This window comes from Nerophis lumbriciformis, linkage group LG29 (assembly GCF_033978685.3).
Source record: "Nerophis lumbriciformis linkage group LG29, RoL_Nlum_v2.1, whole genome shotgun sequence".
NCBI lineage: Eukaryota > Metazoa > Chordata > Actinopteri > Syngnathiformes > Syngnathidae > Nerophis > Nerophis lumbriciformis.
This window is the reverse complement of record NC_084576.2, coordinates 25,899,733-25,926,823: the sequence shown is the minus strand read 5'-3', so window position 1 is coordinate 25,926,823 and position 27,091 is coordinate 25,899,733. Positions and strand designations below refer to the sequence as shown.

The following is a 27,091-nucleotide window of genomic DNA, read 5'->3' as shown; positions in this document are numbered from 1 at the left end:
ATGTGATTTATAGACCCAAAACCACTTTCATTTTGTTTGTTCATCATTAGTATACCTGGCTTATGCATTGGTTTTTACAGTTTTTCATATATATATATATATATATATATATATATTTTTTTTATTTTTTATTTTTTTATTTGTTTTCATTTTAGAAAATTTCAATCGTCAATAGCTTTTTAGTCATGACCTACAAACCACTTTGAAATTGTTTGTTCATCGTTACTATACTTGGCCCACGACCCCTTGGTTTTTCCAGTTTGTCATGTTGTTATGTTATTGGAGACATTTTTGCAAATTGCAATCATCCATTGCTTTTTTGTCATGTGACTTAGAGACCCAAACCACTTTTATATTGTTTGTTAATCATTGATATACTTGACCCACTCGTTGTTTTTCCAGTTTTTGAGGAACAAGCGGTAGAAAATGGATGGATGGATAGATTTGTAATCCCCCCGTCCCCCCACATTTTTGACAATTTTAATCTTTATTAGCTTTTTAGTCATATAACCTAAAAATCCCAAACCATTTTCATAATGTTTGTTCATCCTATACTTGGCTCATGCGTTGTTTTTCCAGTTTGTCTATTTTTCGCATTTTTGCAAATTTCAACGGTCAGTAGCTTTTTAGTCATGTGACTTAGAAACCCCCTAATCACTTTCATGTTTCTTCATCATAACCATACTTTGCTTACGTGTTAGATTTTTCAGTTTGTAATAATTGTTCTTTTTTTTTTTCATGTTCTAAAATTTCAATCTTTACTAGCTTTTTTAGTCATGTGGCTTAGACACCCAAAACCACTGTCATATTGTTGTAATTCATCACTATACTTGGCTCCTGCGTTGGTTTTTCCAGTTGGTCATTTTCAAAAAATATTTTACATTTGTGAACATTTCAATCTTTAATAGCCTTTTAGTCATAGGACCTAGAGCTCAAGCCCTAAAACCACTTTCATGTTGTACCTTTTACATTTTTAGACCTTGATCAGTTATTTAACTTTCTTTCTGGGGGTAAAAAAGTATATATTTCTGTGAAATGGCTTTTAATATTGAATTTATTTTAAATCTGATGGGAAATAGCCCGAATGCAGCTGAGATAGGCTCCAGAACCCCCCGCGACCCCGAAAGGGACAAGCGGTAGCAAATGGATGGATGTGCAAGTGTACCTAATGAAGTGTCCAGTTAACATTTTATGGAATATACATTTACTAAATACATATCAAACATCATATAACGTGAACAACCTGCCAGTAGGATATATTTGAAACGCTGACTTACATTAATGCAGACATATTTATTTTGACTACATTTCCCAGAAGACGTAGCGGTCGTGTTTTCATTTGAGCTTTTCTACCAGTACGACAGCAGCAAACACGTTAAGTCAACTACATTTCCCAGAATACCTAGCGGCCGTGTTGTCAGTTGAGCTTTTCTACCAGTACGACAGCAGCAAACACGTTGAGTCAACTACATTTCCCAGAACACCTTGCGGCCGTGTTGTGATCTGAGCGGTTCGAGCAGAACTACACTTTGCTGACTGTGTTTTGTAATAATGTCGCCCCAACACTCGACACATTTTTCGTCTTAAAATTAGTTCTAAACTTCGCTAATCATTGTTGTCAAGATTATAAGGTGACGGTTAAGATGAAATGGAGATAACGCGTAGCAGACCTTCCCTGTATGGAGATATCGGTAAGTAGCTTAAACGTTCGGTGAAAACTGTTGGGGTGAAATAGCTCAATGACAGCGTTTGTTTGACACTTGTTAAATAAATACGATATTAATTATATATATTTTTGCCACAAATATAATTTACAATGTATACGAAGCAGAGGTAGATTCACGTAGCATGCTAGCAGATGAATATGGGACTATTGCTTAAGCTTGTTAGTCAGCTAACATGCAGTTCATCAACTGATGGCTTAAATGATATTATTGGTGCAAACATGCTAACCAAATCACTAATTCCACCTCTTTCTAGTTGATTTTTTGCCATATGTGACGCCTCTCCGGGCATTTTAATGTAAATGCAAAAGGATACGACAGAAGTACTGCCTGTTTATCATAATTTGTTATTTAAATTTTTTTTAATGTATTAATTCATTTATTTATTTATTTTATTTTAATTTTTTTTAATTATTATTATTATTATTGATATATATATATTTTTTTGATTTTCAAAACCTTTATTTATAATATTCAACATTTACATACAATCAAATAAATAATAATAATCAAAACAAGTACAGAAACGGTACAAAAACCGTACAAAACAGCGCCAGGTGGTTGTAAACTCAATAAAGCAACTAAAGAAGAATATAAAATACAAACCCCGTTTCCATATGAGATGGGAAATTGTGTTAGATGTAAATATAAATGGCAGAGGTGTGGACTCGAGTCACATGACTTGGACTCGAGTCAGACTCGAGTCATGAATTTGATGACTTTAGACTCGACTTGACAAAATGTAAAAAGACTTGCAACACGACTTAGACTTTAACATCAATGACTTGTGACTTCACTTGGACTTGAGCCTTTTGAATTGACATGACTTGCTACTTTCCCCAAAACCCAAAGATGAAAAAGTTATTCGGGAGCGCTCCGTATTTTTCATTGTGTACTTGTCTATCAGCGTTGCGTGTGTCAGCTGGTGTGGTCTCAGTACAACAGCCAATCAAATTAGATCTACTTTGTTTTCATCACACAGCATTCATCCAATCAAATTGCAGGACAACCAACGAAGAAGATGTATACTATATTATGAATATGTGTACCTTTTTAGCTAGCTTTCTGACATACTGTTGGTTGTTTACCTCAGTGGTCCCCAACCACTGGTACTGGTCCGTGGATCGATTGGTATCGGGCCGCACAAGAAAAAAAAATGTTTTCTTTCTTTTTTTAATTAAATCAACATAAAAAACACAAGATACACTTACAAGTAGTGCACCAACCCAAAACAACTCTCTCCCCCCTTTTGTTCTGGGCATTGAACATGAAGACTCTTCCTTCACTGTTCCGAGTGGCCATGAGAGTCTTGGCAGTGCCTGCCTCCAGTGCTCCAGTGGAGCGAGTTTTCAGCCATGGTGGCATCATACTACGCCCCCATCGTGCACAAATGACTGACAGACTCTTGGCTAATTTGGTCTTTTGTAAATGCAATGCAGCATAGGGCCCTGACATATAAAAAGTACAACTTTTTTGTTATGTTCACGTATATGTCATGTTTTTTCAATGTTAACACTTTTGTACAAATAAGTACATTTGCACTTTATTTTTCAATGTGTTTGTTCTGTAAAGGAATGAGTTAATGTTTAAAATGACTGGTTAATAGTGCTATTATAAAGTGCAATGTCAGCACAATTTTCTTTCCTGCAATTTAAAATGCACTTGTTTTAATAAATAAATACAGCGTTTGAAAAGCATACACAATCTGTGTTAATATATTAGTCTGTGGTTAAAAGGACTTGAAAGGACTCGAAACTCAAAATGCAGGACTTAGGACTTGATTTGAGACTTTCCAGTCTTGACTTTGGACTTGACTCGGGGCTTGCCTGTCTTGACTCGGGACTTGACTCGGACTTGAGGGCAAAGACTTGAGACTTACTTGTGACTTGCAAAACAATGACTTGGTCCCACCTCTGATGAATGGAATACAATGATTTGCAAATAATTTTAAACCCATATTCAGTTGAATATGCTACAAAGACAACATATTTGATGTTCAAACTGATAAACATTTATTTTTTTGCAAATAATCATTATTAACTTTAGAATTTGATGCCAGCAACACGTGACAAAGAAGTTGGGAAAGGTGGCAATAAATACTGATAAAGTTGAGGAATGCTCATCAAACACTTATTTGGAACATCCCACAGGTGAACAGGCAAATTGGGAACAGGTGGGTGCCATGATTGGGTATAAAAGTAGATTCCATGAAATGCTAGGTCATTCACAAACAAGGATGGGGCGAGGGTCACCACTTTGTCAACAAATGCGTGAGCAAATTGTTGAACAGTTTAAGAAAAACCTTTCTCAACCAGCTATTGCAGGGAATTTAGGGATTTCACCATCTACGGTCCGTAATATCATCAAAGGGTTCAGAGAACCTGGAGAAATCACTGCACGTAAGCAGCTAAGCCCGTGAACTTCGATCCCTCAGGCTGTACTGCATCAACAAGCGACATCAGTGTGTAAAGGATATCACCACATGGGCTCAGGAACACTTCAGAAACCCACTGTCAGTAACTACAGTTGGTCGCTACATCTGTAAGTGCAAGTTAAAACTCCTATGCAAGGCGAAAACCGTTTATCAACAACACCCAGAAACGTTGTCGGCTTCACTGGGCCTGACCTCATCTAAGATGGACTGATACAAAGTGGAAAAGTGTTCTGTGGTCTGACGAGTCCACATTTCAAATTGTTTTTTGAAAACTGTGGACGTCGTGTCCTCCGGACCAAAGAGGAAAAGAACCATCCGGATTGTTATAGGCGCAAAGTTGAAAAGCCAGCATCTGTGATGGTATGGGGGTGTATTAGTGCCCAAGACATGGGTAACTTACACATCTGTGAAGGCGCCATTAATGCTGAAAGGTACATACAGGTTTTGGAGCAACATATGTTGCCATCCAAGCAACGTTATCATGGACGCCCCTGCTTATTTCAGCAAGACAATGCCAAGCCACGTGTTACATCAACGTGGCTTCATAGTAAAAGAGTGCGGGTACTAGACTGGCCTGCCTGTAGTCCAGACCTGTCTCCCATTGAAAATGTGTGGCGCATTATGAAGCCGAAAATACCACAACAGAGACCCCCGGACTGTTGAACAACTTAAGCTGTACATCAAGCAAGAATGGGAAAGAATTCCACCTGAGAAGCTTAAAAAATGTGTCTCCTCAGTTCCCAAACGTTTATTGAGTGTTGTTAAAAGGAAAGTTGATGTAACACAGTGGTAAACATGCCCTTTCCCAACTACTTTGGCACGTGTTGCAGCCATGAAATTCTAAGTTAATTATTATTTGCAAAAAAAAAACAAAAGTTTATGATTTTGAACATCAAATATCTTGTCTTTGTAGCATATTCAACTGAATATGGGTTGAAAAGGATTTGCAAATCATTGTATTCCGTTTATATTTACATCTAACACAATTTCCCAACTCATATGGAAACGGGGTAAAGCCATAGACTCACACAAGTTCCATAAATAATCCAAATTTGGAGCACAGCATCATAGTTTTCACAGCTTTTTGTAGAGGTAGAAAGCGTTTTAAAGTAAAGTACACATTTTTATTTAAAGGCACAAAAAACAGGTCGGGTATTGAGAAACTTACATTTACGAATATAAAACTTTGCCAATAGTATAATGAGGTTGCAAAGGTCAAATTTATTTTCAATTTTTTTTTCCCATACAGTGTCAATCCAAACAGCACATCTTTAAAACAAAGCACAAATTTGTCATTAATATTGTCCAGGATGAAGCAACAGATGTTCTGCCATAGTTGATCGAGTGCTTTCACAAGTCCCAAACAGGTGGTAAACAGTTTCTGGATGCATGTTACATAAGGTGCAGCTAACATCAATGTCCTTCTTGTATCTAACCATCACAGTCTTTACAGGGTAATAACCATGAATGATTTTGAAATAAATCTCTTTAACTTTGTTTTTAAGTAAATACCTGTTAGGAAGAGACCATGTTTTTATCCAAAAGATGTCATTCACAACATTATTCCAGAGCGCAATTACATAGGAGACAGACACACAATCGTTTTAGAATAAGCTGCGGATTTTTCTGTTATTCTCTGTTTATCATAATTTGGTTAGCGGGTTAGACAGAAATGACGTCACGACGTAACGTTACAAGAATACAATTGTAACGTTAAAAAAAAAAAGCAATGTAACCACAGTGAAGGTTTAATTCTAAACAAGAAAACGTAATGTCATGATACTAAAGGCAAATTGTTATGGACAAGTTTGCTATTAGAAAAATAACATTATAACAATTTTTTTTTTTTTAATCCGGATTTTAAAAATTACAATGTTACAAGAATAAAGTTTATTTTTCAAACAAACGTTACAAGCCTAACATTGTATTTTTGTCAACAATTAACTCAAAGTTAGAATGTTACAAGAATAAAGTTGTCATATTTCAAGAAAATGTCACAAGAAAATAAAGCTCGTATGTTTTTAAGTTGTAACTTTATAAAAGAATAAAGTCATATTTTCAGGAATAAAGTTTGAATGGTACTAACAAAATTGCATTTCTCGAATGAAGCGTGAAAGTATGAAGTTGCAATATTACAAGACAAATGAAGTTGTTTTTGTTGTCCATCCATCCATCCATCTTCTTCCGCTTATCCGAGGTCGTGTCGCGGGGGCAGCAGCCTAAGCAGGGAAGCCCAGGCTTCCCTCTCCCCAGCCACTTCGTCCAGCTCCTCCCGGGGGATCCCGAGGCGTTCCCAGGCCAGCCGGGATATATAGTCTTCCCAACGTGTCCTGGGTCTTCCCCGTGGCCTCCTACCTACCGGTCGGACGTGCCCTAAACACCTCCCTAGGGAGGCGTTCGGGTGGCATCCTGATTAGATGCCCGAACCACCTCATCTGGCTCCTCTCGATGTGGAGGAGCAGCGGCTTTACTTTGAGCTCCCCCCGGATGACAGAGCTTCTCACCCTATCTCTAAGGGAGAGCCCCGCCACCCGGCAAAGGAAACTCATTTCGGCCGCTTGTACCCGTGATCTTGTCCTTTCGGTCATGACTCAAAGCTCATGACCATAGGTGAGGATGGGAACGTAGATCGACCGGTAAATCGAGAACTTTGCCTTCCGGCTCAGCTCCTTCTTCACCACAACGGATCGGTACAGCGTCCGCATTACTGAAGACGCCGCACCGATCCGCCTGTCGATCTCACGATCCACTCTTCCCTCACTCGTGAACAAGACTCCGAGGTACTTGAACTCCTCCACTTGGGGCAAGATCTCCTCCCCAACCCGGAGATGGCACTCCACCCTTTTCCGGACGAGAACCATGGACTCGGACTTGGAGGTGCTGATTCCCATCCCAGTCGCTTCACACTCGGCTGCGAACCGATCCAGTGAGAGCTGAAGATCTTGGCCAGATGAAGCCATCAGGACCACATCATCTGCTAAAAGCAGAGACCTAATCCTGCAGCCACCAAACCAGATACCCTCAACGCCCTGACTGTTTTTGTTGTTGTAATATTTAAATTGTCAACATTTAATTATGAACAATTTGAACATTTGAAATTGTGATTTTTTTTCCCTCAAGATATTTCAACTTTATTTTCTTAATTACAACTTTATTCTGTTGCTATTTGTTTTGTCTGTGTGGCCCTAACATTCTATTGTATCATAATAATAAAGATTGTTGTATTGCTACAATCAAAACACAGCATGATTATCTTTGTAAAGGGTTTGGGACATGGCTGTATCCTTTCTGTGGGTTTTAATGACAAAATAATCCTGCACATTCGTAGCCCATGGTCTCGGATTCTGGACTGATCGGTCCAAGGTCCATGAGGCGGCGGCCCAGGGAAGAGCGGTGCAGCTGCAGCAGCTGATTGAAAGCGGTGCGGCTGTGAACATGGTGGCCGTTGACTCCATCACGCCTTTACACGAGGCGTGCATACAGGGACACACCCAGTGCGTCAGATTGCTGCTGGGCGCCGGCGCTCAGGTAAGATATTTAACATGGGGCGGCTTCCTTCGCCGGCCTATTATGACGTGCTCTCTGTGTTCCGCAACAGGTGGATGCTCGTAACATAGACGGAAGCACGCCTCTGTGCGACGCCTGTGCTGCTGGCAGTCTGGAGTGTGTCAAGCTGCTGCTGGAGTACGGAGCCACGGTCAATCCTCCGTTGTTTACCTTCTCGCCACTTCATGAGGCGTGCATGGGAGGTGTGGGTCGAGTAGAAAATAACAAAAACGCCCGCTGGCCATAATATTACCCAGCAGGCAGAAGACATTAAAACAACGTTGAGAACTTGCTGAATTAGGTCCTGACGTTGTGCTACTCAAACATAATGTTAAAACAACATGCTTTTTGACGACGTTTAATCAATGTTGGGTTCTGACGTTGATTTGACCACTGAATTTTGGTCATTTCCTAACCAATATTCTACAACACAAATACAACATTGAAACAACATGCTTTTTGACGTTCATTTGACCATTGAATTTCGGTCATTTCCTAACCAATATTTTACAGCACAAATACATGAAACAAAATGCTTTTTGACGACGTTTACTCAATGTCAGGTTGTTACGTTGATTTGACCATTGAATTTTGGTAATTTTCTAACCAATATTTTACAACAAAAATACAACATTGAAACAACATGCTTTTTAACGTTGATTTCACCATTGAATCTGGGTCATTTCCTAACCAATATTTCACAGCACAAATACATGAAACAACATGCTTTGACGACGTTTACTCAATGTCAGGCTGTGACGTTGATTTGACCATTGAATTTTGGTCATTCCTAACCAATATTCTACAACACAAATACAACGTTGAAACAACATGGTTTTGGATGACGGTTAATCAATGTTGGGTTCTGACGTTGATTTGACCATTGAATTTTGGTTATTTCCTAACCAATATTATACAACACAAATACAACATTGAAACAACATGCTTTTTAACGACGTTTAATCAATGTTGGGTTCTGACGTTGATTTGACCATTGAATTTTGGTCATTTCCTAACCAATTTCCTACAACACAAATACAACATTGAAACACCATGCTTTTTGACGACGTTTAATCAATGTTGGGTTGTGACGTTGATTTAACCATTGAATTTTGGTTATTTCCTAACCAATATTTTAGAACACAAATACAACATTGAAACAACATGCTTTTTGACGTTGATTTGACCATTGAATTTTGGTCATTTTCTAACCAATATTTTACAACAGAAATACAACATTGAAACAACATGCTTTTTGACATTGATTTGACCATTGAACTTTGGTCATTTCCTAACCAATTTCCTACAACACAAATATAACGTTGAAACAACATGGTTTTTGATGACGGTTAATCAATGTTGGGTTCTGACGTTGATTTGACCATTGAAATTTGGTAATTTCCTAACCAATATTGTACAACACAAATACAACATTGAAACAACATGCTTTTTGGCGTTGATTTGACCATTGAATTTTGGTCATTTTCTAACCAATATTCTACAACACAAATACAACGTTGAAACATGTTTTTTGACAACGGTTAATCAATGTTGGGTTCTGACGTTGATTTGACCATTGAATTTTGGTTATTTCCTAACCAATATTTTAAAACACAAATACAACATTGAAACAACATGCTTTTTGATGTTGATTTGACCATTGAATTTTGGTCATTTTCTAACCAATATTTTACAACAAATATACAACATTGAAACAACATGCTTTTTGACGTTGATTTGACCACTGAATTTCGGTCATTTCCTAACCTATATTTTACAACACAAATACATTGTTGAAACAACATGCTTTTTGACGACGTTTAATCAATGTTGGGTTGTGACGTTGATTTGACCATTGAATTTTGGTCATTTCCTAACCAATATTCTACAACACAAATACAACGTTGAAACAACATGCTTTTTGACGACAGTTAATCAATGTTGGGTTCTGACGTTGATTTGACCATTGAATTTTGGTAATTTCCTAACCAATATTTTACAACACAAATACAACGTTGAAGCAACATGCTTTTTGACGTTGATTTGACCATTGAGTTTTTGGTCACAACATTGAAACAACATGCTTTTGACGACGTTTAATCAATGTTGGTTTCTGACGTTGATTTGACCATTGAATTTTGGTTATTTCCTAACCAATATTCTACAACACAAATACAACATTGAAACAACATGCTTTTTGACGTTCATTTGACCATTGAATTTCGGTCATTTCCTAACCAATATTTTACAGCACAAATACATGAAACAAAATGCTTTTTGACGACGTTTACTCAATGTCAGGTTGTTACGTTGATTTGACCATTGAATTTTGGTAATTTTCTAACCAATATTTTACAACAAAAATACAACATTGAAACAACATGCTTTTTGACGTTGATTTCACTATTGAATCTTGGTAATTTCCTAACCAATATTTCACAGCACAAATACATGAAACAACATGCTTTGACGACGTTTACTCAATGTCTGGCTGTGACGTTGATTTGACCATTGAATTTTGGTCATTCCTAACCAATATTCTACAACACAAATACAACGTTGAAACAACATGGTTTTGGATGACGGTTAATCAATGTTGGGTTCTGACGTTGATTTGACCATTGAATTTTGGTCATTTCCTAACCAATTTCCTACAACACAAATATAATGTTGAAACAACATGGTTTTGGATGACGGTTAATCAATGTTGGGTTCTGACGTTGATTTGACCATTGAATTTTGGTTATTTCCTAACCAATATTCTACAACACAAATACAACATTGAAACAACATGCTTTTTGACGACGTTTAATCAATGTTGGGTTCTGACGTTGATTTGACCATTGAATTTTGGTCATTTCCTAACCAATTTACTACAACACAAATACAACATTGAAACAACATGCTTTTTGACGACGTTTAATCAATGTTGGGTTGTGACGTTGATTTAGCCATTGAATTTTGGTTATTTCCTAACCAATATTTTAGAACACAAATACAACATTGAAACAACATGCTTTTTGATGTTGATTTGACCATTGAATTTTGGTCATTTTCTAACCAACATTTTACAACAGAAATACAACATTGAAACAACATGCTTTTTGACATTGATTTGACCATTGAACTTTGGTCATTTCCTAACCAATTTCCTACAACACAAATATAACGTTGAAACAACATGGTTTTTGATGACGGTTAATCAATGTTGGGTTCTGACGTTGATTTGACCATTGAACTTTGGTTATTTCCTAACCAATATTTTAGAACACAAATACAACATTGAAACAACATGCTTTTTGACGTTGATTTGACCATTGAACCTTGGTCATTTCCTAACCAATATCCTACAACACAAATACAACATTGAAACAACATGCTTTTTGACGACGTTTAATCAATGTTGGGTTGTGACATTGATTTAACCATTGAATTTTGGTTATTTCCTAACCAATATTTTAGAACACAAATACAACATTGAGACAACATGCTTTTTGACGTTGATTTAACCATTGAATTTTGGTCATTTCCTAACCAATATTCTACAACACAAATACAACATTGAAACAACATGCTTTTTGACGTTCATTTGACCATTGAATTTCGATCATTTCCTAATCTATATTTTACAACACAAATACAACGTTGAAACAACATGCTTTTTGACAACGTTTAATCAATGTTGGGTTCTGACGTTGATTTGACTATTGAATTTTGGTCAGTTCCTCCCAATATACTACCACACAAATAAACATTGAAACAACATGCTTTTTGACGACGTTTAATAAGTATGGGGTTCTGACATTGATTTGATCATTGAATTTTGGTCATTTCCTAACCAATTTCCTACAACACAAATGCAACATTGAAACAACATGCTTTTTGACGACGGTTAATCAATTTTGGGTTCTGACGTTGATTTGACCATTGAACTTTGGTAATTTTCTAACCAATATTTTAGAACACAAATACAACATTGAAACAACATGCTTTTTGACGTTGATTTGACCATTGAACCTTGGTCATTTCCTAACCAATATCCTACAACACAAATACAACATTGAAACAACATGCTTTTTGACGACGTTTAATCAATGTTGGGTTGTGACGTTGATTTAACCATTGAATTTTGGTTATTTCCTAACCAATATTTTAGAACACAAATACAACATTGAAACAACATGCTTTTTGACGTTGATTTGACCATTGAATTTTGGTCATTTTCTAACCAAGATTTTACAACAGAAATACAACATTGAAACAACATGCTTTTTGACGTTGATTGGACCATTGAAATTTGGTAATTTTCTAACCAATGTTCTACAACAAAATACAACATTGAAACAACATGCTTTTTGGCGTTGATTTGACCATTGAATTTTGGTCATTTTCTAACCAATATTCTACAACACAAATACAACGTTCAAACAACATGCTTTTTGACGACGGTTAATCAATGTTGGGTTCTGACGTTGATTTGACCATTGAATTTTCGTTATTTTCTAACCAATATTTTAGAACACAAATACAACATTGAAACATGCTTTTTGACGTTGATTTGACCATTGAATTTTGGTCATTTTCTAACCAATATTTTACAACACAAATACAACATTGAAACAACATGCTTTTTGATGTTGATTTGACCATTGAACTTTGGTCATTTCCTAACCAATTTCCTACAACACAAATATAATGTTGAAACAACATGGTTTTTGATGACGGTTAATCAATGTTTGGTTCTGACGTTGATTTGACCATTGAATTTTGGTTATTTCCTAACCAATATTCTACTACACAAATACAACATTGAAACAACATGCTTTTTGACGTTGATTTGACCATTGAATTTTGGTCATTTCCTAACCAATATTTTAAAACACAAATACAACGTTGAAACAACATGCTTTTTGAAGACGTTTAATCAATGTTGGGTTCTGACGTTGACTTGACCATTGAATTTTGGTCATTTCCTAACCAATATTTCACAGCACAAATACATGAAACAACATGCTTTGACGACGTTTACTCAATGTCAGGCTGTGACGTTGATTTGACCATTGAATTTTGGTCATTCCTAACCAATATTCTACAACACAAATACAACGTTGAAACAACATGGTTTTGGATGACGGTTAATCAATGTTGGGTTCTGACGTTGATTTGACCATTGAATTTTGGTCATTTCCTAACCAATTTCCTACAACACAAATATAATGTTGAAACAACATGGTTTTGGATGACGGTTAATCAATGTTGGGTTCTGACGTTGATTTGACCATTGAATTTTGGTTATTTCCTAACCAATATTCTACAACACAAATACAACATTGAAACAACATGCTTTTTGACGACGTTTAATCAATGTTGGGTTCTGACGTTGATTTGACCATTGAATTTTGGTCATTTCCTAACCAATTTACTACAACACAAATACAACATTGAAACAACATGCTTTTTGACGACGTTTAATCAATGTTGGGTTGTGACGTTGATTTAACCATTGAATTTTGGTTATTTCCTAACCAATATTTTAGAACACAAATACAACATTGAAACAACATGCTTTTTGATGTTGATTTGACCATTGAATTTTGGTCATTTTCTAACCAATATTTTACAACATTGAAACAACATGCTTTTTGACATTGATTTGACCATTGAACTTTGGTCATTTCCTAACCAATTTCCTACAACACAAATATAACGTTGAAACAACATGGTTTTTGATGACGGTTAATCAATGTTGGGTTCTGACGTTGATTTGACCATTGAACTTTGGTTATTTCCTAACCAATATTTTAGAACACAAATACAACATTGAAACAACATGCTTTTTGACGTTGATTTGACCATTGAACCTTGGTCATTTCCTAACCAATATCCTACAACACAAATACAACATTGAAACAACATGCTTTTTGACGACGTTTAATCAATGTTGGGTTGTGACGTTGATTTAACCATTGAATTTTGGTTATTTCCTAACCAATATTTTAGAACACAAATACAACATTGAGACAACATGCTTTTTGACGTTGATTTAACCATTGAATTTTGGTCATTTCCTAACCAATATTCTACAACACAAATACAACATTGAAACAACATGCTTTTTGACGTTCATTTGACCATTGAATTTCCATCATTTCCTAATCTATATTTTACAACACAAATACAACGTTGAAACAACATGCTTTTTGACAACGTTTAATCAATGTTGGGTTCTGACGTTGATTTGACTATTGAATTTTGGTCATTTCCTCCCAATATACTACCACACAAATAAACATTGAAACAACATGCTTTTTGACGACGTTTAATAAGTATGGGGTTCTGACATTGATTTGATCATTGAATTTTGGTCATTTCCTAACCAATTTCCTACAACACAAATACAACATTGAAACAACATGCTTTTTGACGACGGTTAATCAATTTTGGGTTCTGACGTTGATTTGACCATTGAACTTTGGTTATTTCCTAACCAATATTTTAGAACACAAATACAACATTGAAACAACATGCTTTTTGACGTTGATTTGACCATTGAACCTTGGTCATTTCCTAACCAATTTACTACAACACAAATACAACATTGAAACAACATGCTTTTTGACGACGTTTAATCAATGTTGGGTTGTGACGTTGATTTAACCATTGAATTTTGGTTATTTCCTAACTAATATTTTAGAACACAAATACAACATTGAAACAACATGCTTTTTGACGTTGATTTGACCATTGAATTTTGGTCATTTTCTAACCAAGATTTTACAACAGAAATACAACATTGAAACAACATGCTTTTTGACGTTGATTGGACCATTGAAATTTGGTAATTTTCTAACCAATGTTCTACAACAAAATACAACATTGAAACAACATGCTTTTTGGCGTTGATTTGACCATTGAATTTTGGTCATTTTCTAACCAATATTCTACAACACAAATACAACGTTCAAACAACATGATTTTTGACGACGGTTAATCAATGTTGGGTTCTGACGTTGATTTGACCATTGAATTTTCGTTATTTTCTAACCAATATTTTAGAACACAAATACAACATTGAAACATGCTTTTTGACGTTGATTTGACCATTGAATTTTGGTCATTTTCTAACCAATATTTTACAACACAAATACAACATTGAAACAACATGCTTTTTGATGTTGATTTGACCATTGAACTTTGGTCATTTCCTAACCAATTTCCTACAACACAAATATAATGTTGAAACAACATGGTTTTTGATGACGGTTAATCAATGTTTGGTTCTGACGTTGATTTGACCATTGAATTTTGGTTATTTCCTAACCAATATTCTACTACACAAATACAACATTGAAACAACATGCTTTTTGACGTTGATTTGACCATTGAATTTTGGTCATTTCCTCACCAATATTTTAAAACACAAATACAACGTTGAAACAACATGCTTTTTGAAGACGTTTAATCAATGTTGGGTTCTGACGTTGACTTGACCATTGAATTTTGGTCATTTTCTAACCAATATTTCACAACAAAAATACAACATTGAAACAACATGCTTTTTGACGTTGATTTGACCATTGAATTTTGGTTATTTCCTAACCAATATTCTACAACACAAATACAACATTGAAACAACATGCTTTTGACGTTGATTTGACCATTGAATTTTGGTTATTTCCTAACCAATATTCTACAACACAAATACAACATTGAAACAACATGCTTTTTGACCTTGATTTGACCATTGAACTTTGGTCATTTTCTAACCAATATTCTACAACCCAAATACAACTTTGAAACAACATGCTTTTTGAAGACGTTTAATCAATGTTGGGTTCTGACGTTGACTTGACCATTGAATTTTGGTCATTTTCTAACCAATATTTCACAACAAAAATACAACATTGAAACAACATGCTTTTTGACATTGATTTGACCATTGAATTTTGGTCATTTCCTAACCAATATTTTACAGCACAAATACATGAAACAACATGCTTTTTGACGACGTTTATTCATTGCCAGGTTGTGACGTTGATTTGACCATTGAATTTTGGTAATTTCCTACCAATATTCTACCACACAAATACAACATTGAAACAACATGCTTTTGACGACGTTTACCGGTAATCAATGTTGGCTTCTGACATTGATTTGACCATTGAATTTTGGTCATTTCCTAACCAATATTTTACAACACAAATACAACATTGAAACAACATGCTTTTTGATGTTGACTTGACCATTGCATTTTGGTCATTTCCCAACCAATTTTTTTTACAACACAAATACAACGTTGAAACAACATGCTTTTTGACTACGTTTATTCACTGTGAGGTTCTGTCATTGATTTGACCTTTGAAATTTGGTCATTTCCCAACCAACAACGTTGGACATCAACATTGTCTCAATTTACAAGTACAACTATTTTTAACGTTGTTAGTTTTTAAAGGACATGTATGTACAATCAACGTTGTATCAGTGTCTTGTGCCTGCTGGGTAGGCTTTGATGACAAAACAGAGCATTATCTTTGTAAAGGCAGATTTTGTGATACGGCTCTTGTTACATTGTGTACCTAATATTTGGGCTTACGTGTCCACAGGCAGTTCTGATTGTGTCCAGCTGATGATCGACCGAGGAGCCTTCCTTGAGGCACACGACTGCCACTATGGTACGCCGCTCCATGTCGCTTGCGGCAGGCAACATTATGACTGCGCCAAAGTTCTCCTCAATGCAGGCAAGTGGGTATTTTAGCCATAGTCTCTATGCAGGTAGGGGCGTAAGAACCGGGGGGCACAAGGGGGACACGTCCCTACCCCAAAAATATACATGCTTTTATTTTGAAAGCGCAACACAGGGTCATGTTACTTCCTTTTCTTTAGTGACTCTGTATAGCAGATATGGGCATGTATAGCAACGTTATGATGTTCCTGAGTGGCTGGACAGGACAGATTAACAAACAAACAAAATAAACAAAACGATTTTTGATTTTTTTAGAATTGATTAAGAATCGTTATAAATAAGAATGGCGATTAATTCGAAAATCGAATAAATATTAGTGAAATGTTTTTAGTGGTAGCATTAAAAAATGCCACCACTAAAAAAAATTAATCATCATCAGGACTTACCTTATCTTAAAGGGGAACTGCACTTTTTTTAAAATTTTGCCTGTCATTCACAATCAATATGAAAGACATGACCACGGATGTTTTTAAAAAAAACATTCTAAATCTTAAATAAATGTAAATAAAAGTCAGCTTGCAGCGGAGCCAATGGGAGCTCCACCTTTTCCCCCTTTATTTATTGAGTCAAAAATATTAAAGTTCGATGATTTGTTAAAATTGCAAACAGCTATAATGATGTACAAAGCAAACTATAACCTGCTACCAAATAATGTACAACAATTCTTCTCAACTAAAAAGGAGAAATATAATGTTAGAGGAAAATATAATTTAAAACATTTGTATGCACGTACAACACTTAGAACCTTTAGCATATCAGTATGTGGAATTAAATGAAAGAAGTTAAACATTGTACTGATATGATCCAGTTCAAGAGGTTGTTCAAATTAATAGTGCTTACAAAGTACAAAGAAGAAGAACTATGAGAAATACTTTCAACCTTATTAAAAATAAGATTTTCTTCATCTCAGTATGTTTATAATGACTGTCTTAACTAATTACACATTACAAAACTGTTGTATTACTCATTCACAGATGTCATTTTACTATAAAAAGGTCAGTAAATGAATGTATATATTTGTAAACGCTCTGAAGTGGGAAAGGGGTAGGATTAAATAAGCGTTGCTTCTTCCTACTCCTTTTCGGACATGATGTAAACAGAAATGATATGAAATTGTGTGATGTATTATGATGTAAGTGTGTTCATGTTCGAAATAAACTAAAAGAAAGAAAGAAAGAAATCCGATAAATAACCATTCAGAAAGCGCCAACAATACTCCATTTAGATTTGCTGACTTGAATATTAACAAGTAGTAGTAATATTGTTTTATAAGCGCTAACGCAGACAAACTATTTATAGCGGCGCCGTGCTCACTTCCTGTGACCCTATGTTTACATCATCGAGTGGTCTGCTGCTTCCTCGCTTCCCTGCTCCCTGTAAGTTTAGTCTAGATCATAAATCATGCATCTCACCTGGACAGAAGGTGGCTGGTGATCAGTGACGTGCGGTGAGGTTGATGGCTGGTGAGGCACCGACTTCATCACAGTCAGATTTACAAACATATGAACCCTAAAGAGTATCTTATTCACCATTTGATTGGCAGCAGTTAACGGGTTATGTTTAAAAGCTCATACCAGCATTCTTCCCTGCTTGGCACTCAGCATCAAGGGTTGAAATTGGGGGTTGAATCAGCAAAAATTATTCCCGGGCGCAGCGCCGCTGCTGCCCACTGCTCCCCTCACCTCCCAGGGGGTGAACAAGGGGATGGGTCAAATGCAGATGACAAATTTCACCACACCTAGTGTGTGTGTGACAATCATTGGTACTTTAACTTAACTTTAACTTTACACATACAAACTGTAGCACACAAAAAAGCACATTTAATAAAAAAAAACCTTATTATGGTCTTACCTTTACTTATAAATGAAGTCCACAACTAAAGCCCTCACTTAAACTTTCCACGTGCAAGATTGAATCTTTTAAAAAAAAATGTAACCGAGGGTTTATGAATGTCGCCTATACTGTATGAAACTACAAAATAACAAACACGGAGGCTCCAGTTTACACGAGGACCACTTTATTTACCTTCTTTGAAAAACCTCCGCTCCACTCCATGTCATGACTTCCGCTCTTAGCGCCTTCAAAATAAGAGCTCAAGGCATATACTGTATAACAGCGCATAACAGGAACTTAACATCACAAAGAGGAAAGCCCATAAAAATAGGTTACAAAAGTTATTTAATAAGAAGCCAAAAAGTGCAAAAACAATAATGTTCGTGTTGGAGGAGTTGTGAATTAGATACACCTGCAGTCTGCAGGTGTACCTAATGTTGTGGCCCTGCAGTCATTCACAACTCCTCCAACAACACGAACATTATTGTTTTAGCCCTTTTTGGCTTCTTATGAAATAACTTTTTTAAATAGATTCAATCTTGCACATGGAAAGTTTAAGTGTGGGCTTTAGTTGATATAACAATTCTACGGCAGGGGTGCAGGAGGCGGGATTACTGGAGCCTCAGCCAGTGCGTCTTTTGCAGCGGTTTTATGATTGCTCAGCACAAGAAATACGTTACACACATACAGTTGTTGACAAAATACACTGTACATTATATACCTCAGCTAACTAAACTATGGAAATGTATAATATAGTTCATATAGCAATACAATCTCACTGCACAGCAGGCCAGCAGTTAGCCGAGTCCGGAATCCTTGTTGAGGCACTGAGTGACGTGCCTCAACTGGCTGCTGATCACCGCACCGTCTCTTCTCAGTATTTGAACGGCAAATGTGAAAATTCAGCAATTTTGAATAAAAATAATCTAAAACTGGTGAAGTTAAATGGAAAATAACTCTATAGTATAATCACTGGATACATATAACAATTTAATTATTTTTTTTCTTTTTACATTTTTTTTCTTTCCATGATGGCAGGTGAGGCCTCGCCTCACCTGCCTCTAGTGACTGCACGTCACTGCTGGTGATATAATCCGACAAGTTGGGACACGTTGACAGTTATTTAGGACCTGGAACTGTGGAGGACGACACGAAAAGCACTTGTCAGCAGACAACTGGCACAAAATTGTGTGTGATATATGTGTGCGTGTTTGCATGTGCATGCAGTGTGCGTGTCCCCCAGCCCCACTGTTGGACCTTTTCCTATGCCCCTGTTTGCAGGTTTTTTTTTTAATTTTGCTTTATCTACCTCTGTATGTGCTTTAAAATGTTGGCTGTGTTACTGTCAGGTTCAAACACTGATGACATCTATTAAAACAGACTAGAAGCAAGGAATCATGCAGAGACAGAGTTACATTTTCTCAATTGAGGAAAGAAGTTATTTGGGGTGTACTCTAGTTACAGATCCAAACTTCGCTCTAAAGTCTAGCCTACATGCTTCCTCTATTTATTTGGGAGGTGCCTGGTTACATCACTGAAGCTGTCGCTGTGGGAAGGGTGTAATCTCGACAGCTCCAGTTAGACACAATATATGATTATACAAGTGTGTTGACACTGGTGATATCGCCTTGTCTCTGCTCTGTCTGCGTCCCGGCGGTGTTCGGCCTTGGCAGTCAGCGGGCCGTTCCTGGACACAGACTCTGATACGAGACTGGCTTGCAATCTTTTGGATTGCCAGCTTTGCACAGACAAAGAAAAATACCACTTCAGCACAATTAATAATAATTATAGCAACGGCCCTTAAGCATAAGAGTTGTGTGATAATAATATATACATAATTATTCTAACAGTTACTCAGCTGTTGAGAGATGATGCTTAGGCTCGTGGTCTTACTCGCTTGTTAGTGGGTTTCTAAGAAAATCAACAACCAAAGTGTCTTACAAGACACCCACTAGCCTGGAATTAAACAGACCTCTGTATGTGCTTTAAAATGTTATAATCCGCTACACAGTTGTAGAGGTGGGGATTTTTAGATGCATCGAAATTCGGACATGGAAGATTATAACATCGATTAGTAAACGCCAGTAATAGATAATCAATAGAGTTGTCCGATAATGGCTTTTTTGCCGATATCCGATATTCTGATATTGTCCAACTCTTAATTACCAATTCCGATATCAACCGATACCGATATATACAGTCGTGGAATTAACACATTATTATGCCTAATTTTGTTGTGATGCCCCGCTGGATGCATTAAACAATGTAACAAGGTTTTCCAAAATAAATCAACTCAAGTTATGGAAAAAAATGCCAACATGGCACTGCCATATTTATTATTGAAGTCACAAAGTGCATTATTTTTTTTTTAACATGCCTCAAAACAGCAGCTTGGAATTTGGGACATGCTCTCCCTGAGAGAGCATGAGGAGGTTGAGGTGGGCGGGGTTGAGGTAGAGGGTAGCGGGGGTTGTATATTGTAGCGTCCCGGAAGAGTTAGTGCTGCAAGGGGTTCTGGGTATTTGTTCTGTTGTGTTTATGTTGTGTTACGGTGCGAATGTTCTCCCTAAATTTGTTTTTCATTCTTGTTTGGTGTGGGTTCATAGTGTGGCGCATATTTGTAACAGTGTTAAAGTTGTTTATACGGTCACCCTCAGTGTGACCTGTATGGCTGTTGACCAAGTATGCGTTGCATTCACTTGTGTGTGTGAAAAGCCGTAGATATTATGTGCCTTTAAGGTTTGTTGGCGCTCTGTACTTCTCCCTACGTCCCCTATCCTATCCTAAGATTATTTTTTCCCTCGCTGTCAGGTGCAAACGTGAACGCCGCCAAGTTGCACGAGACGGCCCTCCATCACGCGGCCAAGGCGAGGAACGTCCGCTTGATCGAGCTGCTCGTTGAGTTCGGTGCTAACTTGAACGCCAGAGACAACCTGGACAAGAAGCCCGTCCAGTACGCTGGTTTAGGATCACCTTCCTACCTCTGCTTTCAGTTCTACCAGGGTAGGTGTACATCAGGGGAGGGCGGAGTCCAACCTTTTTTTCCACTGGGGTCTACATATAAAATGTAAAGGTGTGGGGGCCCCTTTGATATTCTTCACTTCAACACGCTAAAATGATACAAACTACAGCACTTTATTTCGGGCTTCAACATACTAAATACCTTATTTTCTAGACATAAACCTTCCAAACCTGCTCTGCTTTTGGAAATCGTTCACAATCATTATGAGAGACATGACGATCGATATATATATATTTTTGCATTCTAAATATGAAATAAATGCAATCAAAAGTTCGCTTACAAGGGAGCGTGTAGGAGCCGCGCATGTCCGCCTTTAAAGCCCTTAAAAAACATTGAGGTTTTATATACATGATGTAAGTATATATGTAATTTAGTAACACTTATAATAACATGTAATATATACATGATGTAAGGATATATGTAATAGTAACACTTATAATAACATTTAATATTTGCGTATTTTGATCATATTAAGCATACCCGGCGCATTAATTTACAAAAACGCATCACAACGATTATTACTCACTGCAGACTTTATGAGAGCCAACAAACTACCGTATTTTTCGGAGTATAAGTCGCACCGGAGTATAAGTCGCACCTGCCGAAAATGCATAATAAAGAAGGAAACAAACATATATAAGTCGGACTGGAGCCCGGCCAAACTATGAAAAAACCTGCGACTTATAGTCCGAAAAATACGGTAAATAAAACATCACTTACTGTACAATGTCTGCTGTCATTAGGATGCCGACTGCTAGGATGTTCACATAGTCCTATTTAGATGAAGAATGACTCAATCCTCACGAAAAAAACAGGGTGGGCTGTGGGGGGCAAGCGTTTTTTTCGTGTCAATCTCACCATTTACAATCCAATCCATCCATCCATCCATCCATCCATCCATCCATCCATCCATCCATCTTCTTCCGCTTATCCGAGGTCGGGTCGCGGGGGTAGCAGCCTAAGCAGGGAAGCTCAGACTTCCCTCTCCCCAGCCACTTCGTCCAGCTCCTCCCGGGGGATCCCGAGGCGTTCCCAGGCCAGCCGGGAGAGATAGTCTTCCCAACGTGTCCTGGGTCTTCCTCGTGTCCTCCTACCGGTCGGACGTGCCCTAAACAACTCCCTAGGGAGGCGCTCGGGTGGCATCCTGACTAGATGCCCGAACCACCTCATCTGGCTCCTCTCGATCCAATCCAATCCACTTTATTTATATAGCACATTTAAACAACAAAATGTTTCCAAAGTGCTGCACAACAATATTAAACACAATTAAAAACAATATAAAATAAATATGATTAAAAACAATTTCAAAGGGTAAAACCAATTAAAACAGTAAATAGAAATCAACATTTTAAAAACACAGAGGACAACAGAGGACCACACAACTCACGTAGTGTTACAAGCCAGAGAATAAAAGTGGGTCTTAAGACGAGACTTAAAACACTCCACTGTGGGAGCAGTTCGAATATGGAGGGGCAGAGTTTACGGGTCCTAAATGGCTGTCAAAATGTCCCAGCTTGTCGGAATACCTACTCAGACTTTTTCTGTCCAGGTGAGATGCATGATTTATGATCTACAATAAACTTACAAGGAGCAGGGAAGCGAGGAAGCAGCAGACCACTCGATTATGTAAACATAGGCACACAGGAAGTGATCACGGTGCTGCTATAAATAATTTGTCTGCGTTAGCACTTATAATAACAATATCACTAATACTTGTTAATATTCAAGTCACCAAATGTAAATGGAGTATTGTTGGCGCTTTTCGAATGGTAATATACCGTATTTTCCGCACCATTAGCCGCACCTAAAAACCACAAATTTACTCAAAAGCTGACAGTGCGGCTTTTAACCCGGTGCGCTTTATATATGGATAAATATTAAGATTCATTTTCATAAAGTTTCGTTCTCGCAACTTCGGTAAACAGCCGCCATCTTTTTTCCCGGTAGAGCAGGAAGCGCTTCTTCTTCTACGCAAGCAACCGCCAAGGTAAGCACCCGCCCCCATAGAACAGGAAGCGCTTCTTCTTGTACTGTAAGCAACCACCCGCCCCCGGAAGAAGAAGAAGGGCGCGGTGCATGCTGGGATATGTGACGTTTCATTTCCATTTGTGTGTTTATGTAAAGACCCCAAAATGGCTCCTATTAAGTGTGTTGTCTGTCTAATTATAAATAATGCAGACGAGGCGTGTTAACTGAGTTCTCAACGTTTACTCACAGCGTGCTCATAACCACATTCTAACTCCCAGCATACAACAACGCTTCTCAGGGCTACCGCGCATGCTCGTAACTATCGTTGCATGCTGGGTAGTGTAGTTGTTATATTTGCTAGCTCATAACATCACATTAAGAGACACGCTTACGCGCTTAATTCAATACTCGCCGTCATTCCGGGTGGATTGACAAAAGACCTCCAGCCGCTAGATATTGGTGTCAACAGGGCATTCGAAGCTAGACTGCTAACTGCGTGGGAACAGTGGATGACGAAGAAGCGCGCGGTGCATGCTGGGATATGTGACGTTTCATTTCCATTTGTGTGTTTATGTAAAGACCCCAAAATGGCTCCTATTAAGTGTGTTGTCTGTCTAATTATAAATAATGCAGACGAGGCGTGTTAACTGAGTTCTCAACGTTTACTCACAGCGTGCTCATAACCACATTCTAACTGCCAGCATACAACGCTTCTCAGGGCTACCGCGCATGCTCGTAACTATCGTTGCATGCTGGGTAGTGTAGTTGTTATATTTGCTAGCTCATAACATCACATTAAGAGACACGCTTACGCGCTTAATTCAATACTCGCCGTCATTCCGGGTGGATTGACAAAAGACCTCCAGCCGCTAGATATTGGTGTCAACAGGGCATTCGAAGCGAGACTGCTAACTGCGTGGGAACAATGGATGACAGAAGGCGAACACACATTCACTAAGACAGGGAGGCAGCGCCAGATGACGCCAACATCTGCCAGTGGATCGTAAATGCCTGGGCAGATATTTCGGTCACAACTGTGGTCCGAGCTTTCCGGAAGGCAGGATTCACAGAACTGCTGGATAACAGTGACACTGACTCCGATGACTTCGACGAGACGGAACCGGCCATTTTGGATCTCACATTTGCCCAACTTTTCACTTCGGACACCGAAGACGAAGGATTTACGAATGAAGAATAACTTCAGAAAGTGAGCGCTATGTTTATTTTGTGTGTTGTGACATTAACGTTCGAGCAACATTATGTTGCTATTGCTCTGCACTATTTTGAATTTTACTATGTTTGTGATTGCACATTTGCGTACATTTTGGGAGTGAACAGAGTTGTTAGAACGCTGGTTTTTAATATATTATTAAAGTTTGACTGACCTATCTGACTGTTTTTTTGACATTCCCTTTAGTGCAGCGTAGGCGCGGCTTATAGTCCGGGGCGGCTTATAGGTGGACAAAGTTTTGAAATATGCCATTCATTGAAGGTGCGGCTAATAACCCGGGGAGGCTTATAGTGCGGAAAATACGGTATTTGATTTTATGGGCGAAATAGAGGACCTCCCATTGGCTCATCTGTAAGCGGCCTTTTTTTTTTTACATTTATTTACAAGTTAGAATGCATTAAAAATATCCATCTGTCGTCATGTCTCTCATAATGATTGTGAATGAAAGGCAAAATTCCAATAAAAAGTGCAGTTCCCCTTTTAAGTTGCCTGAAACACAGAGAGAAAAAAGGAACCAGGAATTCACCAAAATAAAAGCATGTCAGGATACAAACTATGATACATATGAGTTCATTAGATGTGCCATGTAAAGATGTTGGTTGTTTTGTCTTCTGCAGACACACCCCTCAGTCTCCAGCAGATCAGCCGGGTGGTTTTGAGGAGGATCCTCGGCGTACGGGCGCTGGCCGTTTTCTCGAAGTTGGGTCTGCCCAATCGCATCGCAGGTTTTCTCTCGTACACGCCGCCTCCCGTTGTCAAAATCTGATGGAGCCATGGAGAACATTTTGACTGATAAAGCTGTGAATTGGTCCTAGACAGGGGTCTCCAACTTTTTTTCCTTCTGAGAGTGATCATTACAAACTGAAAATGGCCCGGAGCCAATCATTTTTCTGGCATTTATTTTCATAGCTTAATTCAACCCAAGACTGAATGCATTTTTTTGTGGTGTGTCGTACGCTATTGTGGCAACTATAAGCCAGTTGTTAGCCAACCTTGGAGATGCCGTGTTGCCAACTTGGCAACATTCTTGCTAAATCTGGTGACTTTCCAACTCCCCTTCACTACTTTTGTTTTGTCAAAAAAAAAAGACGAGCTGCAAATTTAGCGACTTTTTCAGATGCAGGCATGTGATTTGAACATAATGAATAAGACTGAAAATAAGCCGAGGTCAGGTCCTCCCCCGAAGCTCCTGGTTTTTCAGCAATTGAACATGCAAAAATTTGCCAAAAAAAAGCACCATTTAAAGATGTTTTAGTGTTTAAAACATTGAAAAATGATCAACAGAGTTGACATAAATACATACCCCATTCATCCAAATTAATCACTATGTCTGTTTCAGTCACTATGTCAATTAGTCACTACAGTAATTACAACTTGTGTTCACATCCACAGGAACCACATGGGTTAGCCTACTCTATACAGTATTTACAGCCTTACTAGTGTTCACTTCACAGCCACAGATGGTTCATCTAGTTATTTACCTTAATTACGCATTACTTTGTCTGTTTCAGTCACTATGTTATTTAGTCACTACAGTAATTACAACTTGTGTTCGCATCCACAGGAACCACATGGGTTAGCCTACTCTACACAGTATTTACAACCTTACTAGTGTTCACTTCACAGCCACGGATGCTTCATCTATTAATTTACATTATTTACACATTACTTTGTCTATTTCAGTCACTAGGTTATTTAGTCACTACAGTAATGACAAACTGTGTTCACATCCACAGGAACCACATGGGTTAGCCTACTCTACACAGTATTTACAACCTTACTAGTGTTCATTTCACAGCCACAGATGGTTCAACTAGTTATTTACATTATTTACGCATTACTTTGTCTGTTTTAGTCACAATGTTATTTAGTCTGTACAGTAATTACAACTTGTGTTCGCATCCACAGGAACCACATGGGTTAGCCTACTCTACGCAGTATTTACAACCTTACTAGTGTTCACTTCACAGCCACAGATGGTTCATGTAGTTATGTACATTAATCACGCATTACATTGTCTGTTTCAGTCACTGTTATTTAGTCACTACAGTAATTACAACTAGTGTTCACATCCACACGAACCACATGGGTTAGCCTACTCTACACAGTATTTACAACCTTACTAGTGTTCACTTCACAGCCACAGATGCTTCATCTAGTTATTTACATTATTTACGCATTACTTTGTCTGTTTTAGTCACAATGTTATTTAGTCACTACACCAATTCCAACTTGTGTTCACATCCACAGGAACCACATGGGTTAGCCTACTCTACACAGTATTTACAACCTTACTAGTGTTCACTTCACAGCCACAGATGGTTCATCTAGTTATTTACATTATTTACGCATTACTTTGTCTGTTTTAGTCACAATGTTATTTAGTCTCTCCAGTAATTACAACTTGTGTTCGCATCCACAGGAACCACATGGGTTAGCCTACTCTATGCAGTATTTACAACCTTACTAGTGTTCACTTCACAGCCACAGATGGTGCATCTAGTTATTTACATTATTTACGCATTACATTGTCTGTTTTAGTCACAATGTTATTTAGTCTCTACAGTAATGACAAACTGTGTTCACATCC

At 37.7% G+C, this 27,091-nt stretch overlaps 1 protein-coding gene across 2 annotated transcripts; it reads left to right on the top strand.

Annotated features, from left to right (window-relative positions):
- The first annotated feature begins 1,467 nt into the window (after nt 1-1,467).
- Nucleotides 1,468-25,384, top strand: asb13b (ankyrin repeat and SOCS box containing 13b). Of its 2 annotated transcripts, none has more exons than XM_061924627.1 (6): nt 1,468-1,691; nt 7,487-7,686; nt 7,757-7,907; nt 16,308-16,442; nt 21,092-21,283; nt 25,119-25,384. In XM_061924627.1, the coding sequence occupies exons 1-6, from the start codon at nt 1,649-1,651 to the stop codon at nt 25,265-25,267; spliced, it is 870 nt and encodes a 289-aa protein (XP_061780611.1). In that variant the 5' UTR covers nt 1,468-1,648; the 3' UTR covers nt 25,268-25,384. The 2 variants fall into 2 exon arrangements, with proteins under 2 accessions (XP_061780611.1, XP_061780612.1); XM_061924628.1 differs by lacking the exon at nt 1,468-1,691 and adding an exon at nt 5,432-5,525.
- Nucleotides 25,385-27,091: the final 1,707 nt, after the last annotated feature.